We start from the raw sequence: 14,554 nt of genomic DNA, 5'->3' as shown, positions 1-14,554 counted from the left end.
AGTTGACTTTTATACAAGAATTGTAGAACACTCTTTTGAAAAAGAACAGTAAGAGGATAATGGACATGATGAATACCAAGTAACATTTTACTCAATGCTTATTGTGGGTTAAGAACTACGCTCAGTACCTAACTGTTTGACATGTATTATCTCATATAATTATCTCAAAGTAAAAGCTTAGTGAGTTTAAACTTTGCCCAAAGTCAAAGCTCTTAAATGAGAGGACTGAAATTCAGGGTAATTTCAGTCTTTAACTGTTTGAGTTCTTGGGGTGCCTTGGTGGCTCAGTCAGTTGAGAATCTAATTCTTGGTTTCGGCTTGTCTTGATCTCAGGGTCATGAGATTGAGCCCCGCAGAGGGCTCTGCACAGTGTGGAATCAACTTGAGATTCTTTCCCTCTCCCTCTACCCCTCTCCCCACTCATGCACTCTCTCTCTAAAATAAACAACTTTTTTTAAAAAAAGCTTGAGTTCTTAAACTTTTATTCATTCAGCAAAGTATTTCTCACCTTGCAGCAATCGACTTATCCTACATATTTGCTCAATTTTCAGTAAATCAGATTACCACATTTAAATCTCTAAGTGTTACATTTAAAATGCAAGCTACTTATCAGTGCTATAACCATATTCTTGAGAAATTAAAAATGCAAGGCACAAGTAACCACCAAAAAAATTTCACAAAGGGCACATTTTTTAATAACTTTTTTTAAGATTTTATTTTTAAATAATCTCTATACCCAACGTGGGGTTCAAGCTTACAACCCTGAGATCAAGAGCCTCACACTCCACCAACTGAGCTAGCTAGGTGTCCCTAAAAGGGCACATTTTAAAATATGCCTCATCTATTCTGTTCTTAAAGTTGGAAAGTTTTAGGGGCTCAAATTCAAATTCTTTCAAAAACTTGATAGCTATTATATACACAGACTCATTCAATATAAATCACCTTAACACTGGGATATTTCTAAAAGGATTTAAAAAAAAAAGTCATTTAAAATGCCGTTGCTTCAGCTCTTTTACATCTTTAATAAAATGCTAAGCATTCTGTTTTGTTTTGTTTTTTTAAGATTTTATTTGACAGTGACAGAGGGAACACAAGCAGGGGGAGTGGGAGAGGGAGGAGCAGGTTTCCCGTTGAGCAGGGAGCCCGATGTGGGGCTTGATCCCACGACCCTGGGATCATGACCCGAGCCGAAGGCAGATGCTTAACGACTGAGCCACCCAGGCGCCCCAAAATGCTAACTAAAGGCATATTTTTTATCCAGCTTAAAGGGCATAAGATAATTTAAAAGATTACTTAATAATAAAAAACAAGGAGCTTAGGGGTGCATGGCTGGCTCAGTTGATAGAGCATTTGACTCCTGATCTCCAGGTCATGAGTTTGAGCCCCACACTGGGCATGTAGAGATTACTTAGGGGGGGGGGAAAAAAAAACCCAATGAGCCTAATAATGTCTGTAATATAATCTGTGGAAAGTAATACATTCAAACTACAAATTCAAATAAATGACTTTGGCTGGAATTTTGAACAGTCATTCAAAGAAAAGCATCACGGTAAACAGAATAAAAACATGACCAAAGGTCAAGAAATCTGAGTTTTAGTCTCCTTTAGCAAGTCATTTCACCTCTCTACGCTCTCAGTTTTTTCATCCGTAAAAGAGACAGTACTAAATGAAAATGCTATTGAAAGGCCATGCTAGCTCTATAATTACATATGAGAACTTTCAGGTTGGATTAAAGTAATTAACATTCTAGGCTTACTGTTCATATTCTTGAAATGTTTTTCAGGAATTAGTGTTTCAAAGCTAAAACTGATATAGACTGTATTACCTTAAGTTCAGCAACTTGTGATGAAATATGCCACATAAGGCTCTCACTTAGGAACTTCATACCATATGGGCCTAGGAGTTCTGATAATGACCTCATTTCTGAAAGGAAATGTAATTAATTTTATACTTTGACAGAGCAAACACTTTAAGAAAATGAATATTAACATATTGGAATGTTCCATTATAGAAGCAAATTATTAATGCAAATATCCTGAGAAGTCTCCAGAATAAAAAAGGTAACACAAATGCACAGGTAAGTCTAAGATATAATGTATGATTATGCACTGAATGAATGTAATTGAGAGAAAATAGTCATAACAATCAAAAGCCAAAGGAATCAAGGTTTCTTCACTCTATAAAACATGTCATAGTTTTATTCACCTGATATGTCAGAATATTCCTCTGCATTGAATGTTAATTCATTTTCTGTAGGTAAGTTCACAAATGCTTTCATTGCAGGGAAATAAGCTATATGACCATTGCTGACTTGTCTTAACAAAGTTTCCAAATACCTAAGGAGAAAAAGTAAATTTATAAAAAGGAGAAATTAAGTCAAAATTTACTATGGTATACATTCCTGTGTAAGTTGACTGATAACAAAAATGAGCACTTATTGATAAAAAATAAGCAGTTCATGACAAAGTAACTTTTTATCACTCCAAATTTCTAAATGTGCTTACCAATTTGTATATAGACTTGTAATGGTGGGTTCTCCATGACTGTCTAAATGTTGTGTTTGTTGAAGAAGAACATTATTAAATACTCTCGTAATATCAATTTGCACATAGTTTTCTATTGACTGCAGTACAGTCATGTATGCTCTTACACTTGTTAGAAGCTCTGACGGTTTTGCAATTTCCTGTGTGGCTTGATTATACATAGTCATTCCAACAATTGACCTGGAGAGTGGGGAATAAAAGAACTGATTTTGCCATTTATGTAAATAGGCCATTCAACCTACTGATATCTAATATTAAATAAGCAATAACATTATTTTTAAATACAATTTGTTACAAAGCCATGAAATTACTGTCATTATCTTCCAAAGAAACAACCTTAAAAAAAGAATGAACACCTAAAAGCTACAATAAAGTAGAAATATGATTAAATATGATTAAAAAATTCTAATTCAATATTAAAAATGATTTAACAATAAAGATGGTTTTAAAAATTCCTTTAGGGGCGCCTGGGTGGCTCAGTCATTAAGCTAATGCCTTCGGCTCAGGTCATGGTCCCAGGGTCCTGGGATGGAGTCCCACACCAGGCTCCCTGCTCGGTGGGAAGCCTGCTTCTCCCTCTCTCACTCCCCCTGCTTGTGTTCCCTCTCTCGCTATGCCTCTCTGTCAAATAAATAAATAAGGGGCGCCTGGGTGGCTCAGTCATTAAGCGTCTGCCTTCGGCTGAGGTCATGATCCCAGGGTCCTGGGATGGAGCCCCGCATCGGGCTCCCTGCTCAGCGGGAAGCCTGCTTCTCCCTCTCCCACTCCCCCTGCTTGTGTTCCGTCTCTCTCTGTCAAATAAATAAAATCTTTAAAATAAATAAATAAATAAAATTTTTTAAAAATTCCTTTAACGGGATACACCGTCTGTAGCAAGTAAAATGGACTATCTAATCCATAGCTCAAATTCACCTGGCACTATTACGTGCTGGTAGTTTTTTCTGTTTTTTTTTTTTTGGTTTTATACTGATCATCCTCATATTTGATAACCCTACGATGTAGTTATTATCACCACCATTTCACAGATTAAAAAAACAAAAAACTAAGGCTCAGAACTCCAGTAAATGATAAAGTTCACTCTGTCTGGAAGTAGCAGATCTAGGGTTTGAGCCCACATCTGCCCGGCAGTGCTGCCACTCAACAAAATGCATGACAGTCAAAACAAGGCAACAAACAAAAACTTTATTGTTTTTTAATCATTTGTAGCACATAAAACACAGATCTGTTATGTTTATATCCCAATAAACTATAAGCCTAAGAGGAAACACAAATTTTGAAAATACTTTCCTACCTGATCTTTTCCTACATTGGCCTTCCCTATCTTACCATCTTTAAAACCCCCTAAGCTTTAGATTTGTAAAGATCTTAAACTTGTATTTGTAAGGATAAATCTTTAAAGACGATGACAAATCCCATCAATAGAAATAATCCCAGACGACCAACTCAAGGCAATAACTGCTATCTTTGTATATAACCCCTAAAATCCTAAGATTGTGCTCAAGTGATCAGCAAAAATCAACCAACTAATACAAGCTATTTGTTTTGGCATAAAAATCTTTCCCAGGTAAACAAGTTTACAGCCTTGCCTTGATCCTGATAACTAAGTAGATGTTTTGTAAAAAGAACATCTGTTTCTCTATGGATTAACAGACCAGACTACATACAGAAGGAAAACAAGGGAGCTGTAAAGTGAACCCTATCTTCCACCCACCACTCTTAACAACCCCCACAGAGTTGAGAATAATAAATACCAGAGTGCATAATATCCCTTTGGTCTAAATACTATTCTGGGTTTCACTGTCAGGATGCCTGCCTTACTAAAGGAAAGCAAAAGACAGTCTTTGTTTAACACCTGACTAGGCAACTGATGATTTAACACACAATTTAGTGCCCACTTATATATTCTCCTATTTTGTTCTCTAATTGTTGTAGTCTTCTCACAAACTGTAGCTCTAAACTTTATACTATTTCATTACTACTTATAGTACTTAACACAATGTCAAGCATATGGTACAAATACTACTTGTTAATGACTACAAAACTTTGAAAAATCCTTGGCTAAATTTTGTTTTATAAATTGTTCTAAGGCGTTCCAAGAAAAACTTCTCAAATCAATCTATATTTTCTTTAATAAATAAGTGTGTAACTTTAGAAAAAAGGTTGAAGCAACATTTATAAAACTGAAAGGTTTCTGATATCACATGTAGTATGATTTCAAGAAACACATATAAGACTTATAACACTCTAATTAGGAATGCCTCAAGAGTCTAGAATTCTACTGGCTTAAGAGCATACATTTGAATTCAGAAAAGATAAGAATTCACTAGTTCTGATGTTTTCAAACATTTAACTGTAACCAACTAAAAGATTTGTATCTGGCATACATACATATATGTAAGTGAAGAGTTTCATGAAGCAGTATTTATATTCACTACATGCAATGCATGGATTTTTCCTACTCTTCCCTGTTTCTTTTCCTTCCCTGCCTCTTTCTTTTTTTAAATGCTGACTACAACCTTCTACACTGATTTCATGACCCTATTTGGTTGCTACCTGTCAGCTGAAATACACTGATTTGCTCCAATCTTCCCATTTTGCTTATAAGGAACCTAAGGCTCACAGAGATTAACTGGCTTGTCCAGTGTTACGACTAGTTAATAACAAGTATGGGACAAGAATCTGGATAATTTAAGTAATTGCCAGTCCACTATTCTCTATGCTTCCGCATTCATTATTCTCGATACTGTATCAGTTCTACTAATACTTTTCCTCATAAAAGTAAACACTATATGGATATGAAGAACATAACAAACTCATTAACTGAACCAACAAAAATAGTTTATATTCTTTCTTACTTAGTAAAGCGGATTTCCAGATGAGAAGTCAAATATTCTCGTGGGGTAAAGGTATGTTCCCAAACCACCATGTTTGGTACGTAATTTATAGAGAAACACAACTCAGAAAGTGCAGTGTGCAATTTATCAAGGCTGAAAAAATATTAATAAACAGTAAATAAAATGTTCATTTCATCATAGCAATACAAAATTACTTTTATAAACATATCAGACCTTATTTGGGGATAATAATTGCAGAATTTGGTATTTTTCTTTCCTAAACTGACAAGTTCAAAATCTTTAAGGATATTACTAACATGAGAGCAGCTTTCTAAAGACAGTAATACTCATTTGTTTCTCCGTTCAGATGATAATGACTATACTGATTTAATATACAAGTAAGAGCCTATTACATGCTCATAAAGACAATCATTTCCAAATCTTGCTCTACTTTCTGTATTGGAGGAAGAAAGTTGTTTACAAAACAGCAAACAGCTTGCTCAACATAAAAAAAGCAAGTTAGTAGAAAATTTACTTTAAACAATGTTCATGCATTATTGCCCACCAATGCCTACCCTCCAAACACACAATCCTTAATAATATCTAGTCTGATATATCCACTTTAAAAATGATGTATGTTCTAATATAACACATGCCAAAATAAAGTCTCAGGCTATCTGATTTTAAATAAATGGAAAACTATGGATTGCTTATATAGTGTACCCCTCCAAATTTTTAGACAGATTCTTGGCCTTCAGTATTCAGTATATAAAGACAAATATTACCTATTACACGAATTTTCTTCAAAAATCCAAAATCTGTATTTTGGAAATAAGCACTAACTATTCAAGTTTACAAAAGTAAAATAATAATAATAATAATAATAAATGACTAAGAAATGAAGGATTTATAATTACTAGCATTCCCTCAGTACTAATGCCATACAAAAAAATGAAAAACTTCTACCTGTAACAAAAAGATATAATAAAAATGGATGACTTACTTGGTCACTACCAGCCTGTTTTTCCTCATACTCTCAACTCCTGGTTTTTCCCTTTCAGGTTCCCCTTTCTTACCAGTCTGTTTTTTTGACTTCTTATTCACTGCTTGACTAATGGTTTTGGCACAATGCTTGGGTAGCAACTAAATGTAAAAAGAAATGAAATCTTACAATACACCAATTGTTTTGAAAAAACATTAACTATTTAAGCAAACCTTAGCTGAATCCAGACAATGCAGCAAATGCCATCTAGCACTAAGAACAGAGGTATAAAGTGAGATGTAGTTTACCTAGCTAGCTCGGGGAGCTCACACAGCTTGGTAGAAAAGAGAAATAGGTAAATCTTGTGTGAAGAAAACTTCATAGAGGAAGTTATTATCAAAGCAAAAGTTTAAAGGATAAGTAAAAACAGACTAGGCAAGCAAAGAATGAGAACATTTTACTGGAAGGAAAAGTTCAGAATTTAGTGAGAACTACTAGGTGGTAAGCATCAAGTGCAGCAGGGTGAAGTACACAGTTTGAGCTATGAGGAAGGGATATGAATGCCAAGCTACACGTTGGATTTTAAGCAGTAAGTAATCCTAAAGACAGTGGCAAATTTTTAAAAACCGAAAAATGGAGTTTTATAAGAAGAGGTAATGAGATTTACTAAGAATTTAACAAAAAAGACAGAAAATTCAAAAAAACCCTGGCTAACAGTTAATTTTCTTGACTTCATACACAAACTTCCTGTCTGTAAGGAAATATGTGAATTATTACCTGGTCACTAAGAGTACACTGTTCTGTGCAAATATCAGTGATGAGATTTCGAGCTTGTTTGGCCATTTCATCCAAGAACATATTACATAAGGAAAGACTGCGATCTCCAATATGATGTCGCTGTCAAAGCAGAATAATAACAACAATAATAAAAGTTATAAGAAAGTAGTTCGAATTAAAATACTTTTTAAATAAACATGGAAAATAAAGTTAAAGTCTATTGTACACGGAGGAGTGGGGGTAGGGAATGTTCTAGATCACTTTTATCTCTTGGAACTAACCTACCATACTGTATTCACACAGCTGACAAAGTATTTGGTGATTATACAAGAAAAGTATGATTGGAGGGATCTTAGAGTACCAGTATTTCAATATGAAAACGATTAATTTTCAATTATCGCAAGGTCGTACATCTGGATCTTAAAATACTAAACTACCAATCAGAGGATGTGAAAGAACACATTTAGAGTAATGTTTTCTAATCGTAACTGACATGTATGTATGCATACACACACACACATACATATATACTATATATACATATATATATAAAGATCTTATAAACAGAAAAACTTAAATATTTTTTTAAGATTTTATTTATTTGACAGAGAGAGAGACAGTGAGAGAGGGAACACAAACGGGGAATGTGAGAGGGAGAAGCAGGCTTCCCGCTGAGCAGAGAGCCTGATGCAGGGATCGATCCCAGGACCCTGGGATCATGACCTGAGTCGAAGGCAGACACTTAATGACTGAGCCACTCAGGCGCCCCAGAAAAGCTTAAATATTTAATTTAAATTATTAGAAATCAGGTCAGTAAAACAAAGAAATTCACAAGGCATTCAACTCCCTAAAATCAAACGTTTCTGAACACAACGGGGTGGGGGGGAACAACACATTATATTTAATTTTTAGGAGATTAGATATGTATATGTATACATACACTCATGCAAATCCATCCATCTCTATAGGATTCTGTATCTTTTTAGTTTTGGTGGCTATCATAATAATTTAATAGGTTTTTGTTGTCAACAGTAACTGGAATGTTGAGTATATAATGCTATAAAATTTTGCACTACACATTAATAATACTTTATAGAGATAAATTTTTGAAAGTTTACCTTACCAGATCTTCCATAATTACGTAACAAATATACAGTTTACATATGGTATTTCTATGCTGCTAAAATAAATGTAATATACAAGAATATAAAAATACTTAAACACCTAAAGTAACTGTTCCTAGATCTATCATGATATTTTAATGTATTTTATTCTAAATGCCCTTGAAAACTTTAAGAGGAAGCCAAACCAAAAGGAATCTCCAGGCCAGATATAATTAAATATTGGTTCACTTTACTTGAGGTAAGATTTCAAATTATAAACATTTAGGGTTTTATTTAACCAAATTCTGACTCCTGAAAGATGAAACATATCCCTTGCTATCATTTATTCCTAAAAACAGAACAAAAATTAGTATTTCTTCAAATGTACTAGACTTATTTAAAATACAAATCTGGTATCACTACTCCCCTACAATGGCTCAGAAATGCTGAGACTGGATGAAAAACAAAACAACTAAAGTCTCTCCATGATCTGCCTCAGCCTCGGGCTATAGTACTGAGAACGGATCTTAGGAGAACAATGCCAGAAGCAGAGACTACTTAGGAGACTACAAAGATAATGCAGGAAAAAAGATGTGGCTTTGACAATGATGAGAAGTGGTAGGAGTTTGGATTTATATGAAGCCAAAAGGCAGAAAAGACTTCAAAGGATGGTGGTGGGGTAACATGCAAAGAATCAACAGTTCTATTCTGGACATGTTACATTTCAGATGGCTAAAAGCACCTGAACTGCAGCAGAATACCCAGAAAATCTAGATCTGAAAGGTCTGGAGTGGAGATAAAAATCTGGGAGACATCAGAAATACGTCAGGTGAAAGAAGCCAGACACAAAAAGACAAACACTACATGGTTCCACCTATATAAACCACCTAGAATAGCCAAATTTTTAGAGACAGAAAATAGACTAGAGGATACCAAGAGTTGGAGGGATGAGAAATTACTACTTAATGATTATAAAGTTTCTGCTTGGGATGACAGAAGTTCTGGAAATGGATAGAACTGGTGGTTGCACAACACTGTGAAAGTAATTAATGCCACTGAACCGCACATTTAAAAATAATTTAAATGGTACATTTTTATGTCATATATATAACATACATATATTATATATAGATAGATATAGATAGATTTTAATCACAGGGGTTTGTTTTAAAGATTTTATTTATTTATTTGACAGAGAGAGACACAGCGAGAGAGGAAACACAAACAGGGGGAGTGGGAGAGAGAGAAGCAGGCTCCCCGCTGAGCAGGGAGCCAGATGCAGGACTCGATCCCAGGACCTGAGATCATGACCTGAGCCGAAGGCAGTCGCTTAATGAAATGAACCACCCAGGCGTCCCTTTAATCACAGTTTTTTAAAAAAAGGAATGGGAGCAGAGCGCAAATTGTTGAAGATTTAAATGCCTGGATGAGAAATTTTTACTTTTTCCATATGCAAGAGACAATCACTGAGGATTCTTCAAGAAAGAAAGAGACACGCTGATGGCACTGTATTAGTCTTAAAGGCAGAAATACTAAAGGCAGGAAAACTATTTAGGAGTACATATGAAGAGTATTACAAATTTGAGCTACAAGAGTGACAAAAGAAATGGAAAGCAGGAGACGGATTCAAGAAATGAAACCAAACAAATAAAATTAAGAGGACTTCATGGATAATTTAATGGGAAGAATGATTATGAGGAAAAAATTAATAGTATATCTTAGGTATAAAGCTTGAGGATAAAATCTATTATATCTAAAAACTCTATAAAAGTATTAAATTTGGTGGTGTTGATATCCTCACAGGTAATAATCCTAAAAGCAGTCCTTACTAAATTTCCTGCAGGCTAACCTCTGTCTCAGAGTCCACTTCCAATGAATGTACTGCTGGAATACAATCTGCAACAGATGTTACCTAATACTTAAAGACATTAATAATGCTACTGCTATTTGTCAGTTTCTTTTCTCCAAGTTCTGTAGTTCTAAGTAAAGGGATTCAACACTAAGTTAAGAAATAGACCATTTAATTTTAACATATAGTCTTACCACGCTTACAAAGTGGCATTTCTTCTTTAAAGATTAGAAGAAATACTGAGTACATTTTTGATACTTATTATTGATAAAACTACTGAGTAGTTCAATTATTTAATAAGTATGTGTGCCTGTATATATCTTACAAATACTAATAATGTTAATTTTGTTTACTATATCATACTAACAAGTCAGTGAAATTCTTCAACATGTTTATGTTTACAGTCAGTAATCTGTACATTCAATTTTCAACTCTTTCCAATAATAGTTTAAGAGAAAAAGCATAAAAAATCAATTACTGTATGTAACTTTACCATAAATATGAACACCTGACCCACCATTTAATAAATGTAATTCCAAATGACTTTATGATATGTTCTTAAAAATATGTATGTGCATTTATCCATCCATGCAAATAAACATTACATCTATTTTAACCTACTCAAACATTGTTCTGATTCTGCATAGAGAGAAATTAGGTAAGAAGCTAGATCAGGTAATTGTGACTTTGTGAAATCTAGCCAGCTACACGTTTGGTCTAGTGTATTCTGCATATAAATATAAATCATAGTACTACCCTGAAATTACCTCTTCTGGACATAGTTCATGTGTGCAACTCATAAAATGAGTGCAAAGTAGTGGAAATGCAATTGAATATCTTGACTGAGAGGGTAACTCCAAACACTGCTGAAACATCTTCTCAAAAGCACGACTATAAAAACTATATAAGGAAACAAATTAAAAATTAGAATCACCATTTTTATAGTTAAAAATTTTATGATACAATACTTAATTTAATTTGATTCCAGTGAATGAAAGTTATCAACTGAAGTGTAGTTATTTTTCCAAAGAGTATGTTTCATACACCAACAATTACAGAGTAATAAAAATATTTGTGTAATAGTAACAAGTTTTAAAATAAAAATTGTACACAAAAAATAAACCATATCTATGGCATGTGAATATATGACATTCAAATCTCACACTACCAACTTTTATCAAAGGCAAGTCACTATCAATTGTAAGAAACACCACTATTTTATGTACCACTGAGAAAGAAAAACACTGTCAATTAAATGATGCACCATCAATTTTAAATTACTTCCCGCTTTAGGAGATACTAAACATAAAAGAATATGAGTCAATAAAATATAGTACATCTTGGAATAGTAAGACAACCAAAAGTAATAAACATGTCTTTATTTTGGATGTAACAGACAAAATAAGAATGTGATGAGAAAAAAATGGATAAAAATTACTTACATATGACTAAAAATCACACATTTTAAACATTATTCAAAGTATTCTTATTTCCAAGGAAAGGGAAGGGACTTTTTAATCACAGTAGCCTTCTTTTACCAATAGGAACCTTTCTGTAGCTCAAATATATGCAAACATAAAATGTTCCATTTTCTTTCCAAGTCAGACAATAGTATAGGGTTCCAAATAATCTTAAAATTCTTGCAAATTTGACATGTGATATATTGTTTTTCAGTGATATATTGTGTTTCAGGAGTTTCTTTAAGAAACCTCTCATGCCTTCCCTGTTTGGTGATTTGAATTTCTTTTGCAATACTGCTAATTAAAGCTATCCTAACAAACTGCCCAAATCAGTGTGGACTGGGGTATCTTCCAAAATAAAAACAATGAGAAGCTATTCATAATAATGGCTTTTCAATACACAGAAACTACTATCACTATCCACTGAGATTATCTCAGCATTGTAGAAATAAAGGGACATACTAGGTTACTCCGATCAGCTTCCATACAGGAAAAAAAGCCAAGAAGCAGATACAGAGTTGATACTGCACAGCTTTGGAGCCAGAATACTTATGTATGAAACCTGCTCCCACTGTTTATTAGTCTGATCACAATCAAGTTCATTTATTCATTCAAACATTTATTAAGTACCTACTATGTTAGACACTAAAAGAACAAAAGCCTGACCTTCCTTCAAGGACCACATTATATGGGGAGTAAGAGAGGGAAGAAAATAACTAAAGAGGCTATGATAGGAGCTAAGGAAAACAGAACACAATGGAGGGAGTAGTCACCACATTATCATAATATTAATATCTAATTACTGCAAAGTGAAATTACTTGTTATTTAATTTCCAACATTTGCTCTACTTGACCGATTCACAACTTTTTTTCCTTAATCTAATGATGCGAAAGAAGATCTTAAGGCAATCTGAAGTGACTGTTTTTTACCTCCTCAAAAAAAAGTGTAAAAATAAATTCAGAACAGTAAGAGTTGCTCTTATAAAGAATTAAAAAAAAAACAAAAAACAAAAAACAAAAGACATGATCCCTACTTGGCAGACTTCCTTTTGTTAGCAAGTTGTCAACTATTCCATTTATTTATTTATTTTTAAAGATTTATTTTTAGGTAATCTCTACATCCAACGTGGGGCTCAAACCCACATGGAGATCAAGAGTCACATGCTCCACTGATGGAGCCAGCCAGGCACCCCTATTCCCTTTATTCTATTACCGAATGGTCTCAAGGACGACACTATCATAAAAACGATCAACAAAGAGATCTTTGGATACTAAAAATTTCAAATTCTGATTTAAAAAAAATTACCACATACCAAAATATGGAGAGATCTGATGTTTCCACCAACATTTCCACCAAGGAATCTACCATCTTTGTATGAAAAATTATTGTATTCATCATCTTTCCAAGTTCTCTGTGATCTGCAAGGCTAAGTGAAGCCTTAGAAACACTAGTGTATGCCTGCGAAAGTAAAAAACAAAAGTAGTTTAAGCAAAGACCGATGATTTTAGCCTTGACATTCTACCTGGGGAAAAAAAAATACCCACCATTGAAAAATTTTTAATGTATATTTTGACACTGTATTAGTAACATCACATTTTTAAAGTTGTCAATAGTGACTCAAACTTGAAATTCCTATCAAAAAATTCTTTAAATAAACTGAAATACTACTGCCAATAAAACAAAATCTAATATATGGGTCATTCATCTAGAACCCCAAAGGAACTGAAGTTACAATATTAAAAGTATAAAACAGTGAACTGTTAAGTTAGCTCTACCAAAAGAAATTTTCCAACTAGTTTGAGAGGAAAAAATACATGGGAAACACTCAGGTGAAAGTAAGTATTGTACATGTTGATTCACTGAGGTTTTAGATTATAGTAATTAAAACATACTGTACTAACTGATGAATTCTAGAAAAGAACTGAAGATAGTAAAAATTAGTGTAGGTTGACCAATAGGGTGATAGAACTTAACCAAAACCATCAGGATAGGTTTAAAGGGAAAGAAATTCTACTATAAGGGTACCAAATCAGAGAGCAGAAACCTGTCCACGGACAGTGGGCATTCCAGAAAGGCACAGAACAAGAATAGAAGGAGTGTCTACAGAATAAATACTGTTCACTATGGCTACAGTTAAAGTGAAAAGCAGAGAAAGAAAATGGTGTAAGAGATTCAACTAGATCATGCAGACCCCTGTATACCACGTTAAAGAATTTAAACCTTTTGGTGAACCAAAGGTTCTGTGCAGTGGCCAATTATTGTTTTAGAAAGATTATTCTATGTGGAAGAGGGAATTGGGGAAAGGTAGACAGAAAGGGAATAGGAGGCAGAGATCTATTAGGAGGCAGTGGTGGCAATAATCCAGATAGGATTATGATGGTCTGGTCTACAATGGTGGTAGTTCAAGAGTTTCATCTGGGAAATGATTAGATAGGTGGGCAACAGACGAATTATGAATGATGGCCAGGATTCTGGTTTTGGGAGATACTCCTTCATGGATCCCATGCATGCCTACACATCTTCAATATGCCAAGAATTCAAGGCCCAGAGCACTCATTACTCAGGCCATTTCTCAGGGTTTTATTTGCAGCTACCAAACTTGAGGAAATGAGGCAATATCTACCTCTGGATCAAAGAGCCAGAATGCTTACTGTTGTTACAACGGAGGGTTCATCAAATTCAGTGTTCCTTAGCTGCAATACAAACCTACTGCATATATAGCATTCACCTGGGTTCCTCTGGGCCTGCCACCCTGGGTCATGGAAGCAAGGGAAAAAATGAGACATACATGTTGATGCTCATGCTGCTTCCTGTGCAGTGAATAATTAAGTCCTTTGTCTCTGATGCAGGAGCCCCATATGTCTTCTGCCAGTTTCCATGAAACAGTAGAGACTAAAGAATTATTTCCTTGTAAATTGGATAAAAATTGAATCTCAGGGGGGTGGGGTGGGAGGGATGGGGTGACTGGGTGATAGACACTGGGGAGGGTACGTGCTCTGTTAAGT

General features: G+C 34.4%; 1 protein-coding gene across 5 annotated transcripts in view; it reads right to left on the bottom strand.

Annotated features, from left to right (window-relative positions):
- The window catches only part of NCKAP1 (NCK associated protein 1), a 102,776-nt gene that overhangs the window by 27,546 nt on the left and 60,676 nt on the right, over nucleotides 1–14,554 (bottom strand). For all 5 annotated transcript variants that reach the window (XM_081814026.1, XM_081814030.1, XM_081814027.1 and 2 more), the window contains 8 exons: nucleotides 12,862–13,007; nucleotides 10,856–10,988; nucleotides 7,137–7,256; nucleotides 6,381–6,520; nucleotides 5,399–5,530; nucleotides 2,505–2,723; nucleotides 2,206–2,336; nucleotides 1,826–1,923 (listed from right to left, as the gene is read on the bottom strand). In XM_081814026.1, coding sequence (XP_081670152.1) covers nucleotides 1,826–1,923; nucleotides 2,206–2,336; nucleotides 2,505–2,723; nucleotides 5,399–5,530; nucleotides 6,381–6,520; nucleotides 7,137–7,256; nucleotides 10,856–10,988; nucleotides 12,862–13,007 — 1,119 coding nt within the window. The remainder of the gene's footprint in view (nucleotides 1–1,825; nucleotides 1,924–2,205; nucleotides 2,337–2,504; nucleotides 2,724–5,398; nucleotides 5,531–6,380; nucleotides 6,521–7,136; nucleotides 7,257–10,855; nucleotides 10,989–12,861; nucleotides 13,008–14,554) is intronic.

Source organism: Leptonychotes weddellii, chromosome 3, assembly GCF_054177405.1.
Source record: "Leptonychotes weddellii isolate Sample4059 chromosome 3, ASM5417740v2, whole genome shotgun sequence".
Lineage (NCBI taxonomy): Eukaryota > Metazoa > Chordata > Mammalia > Carnivora > Phocidae > Leptonychotes > Leptonychotes weddellii.
The sequence above is the reverse complement of the archived record's forward strand: the minus strand, read 5'-3'. Positions and strand labels throughout refer to the sequence as shown.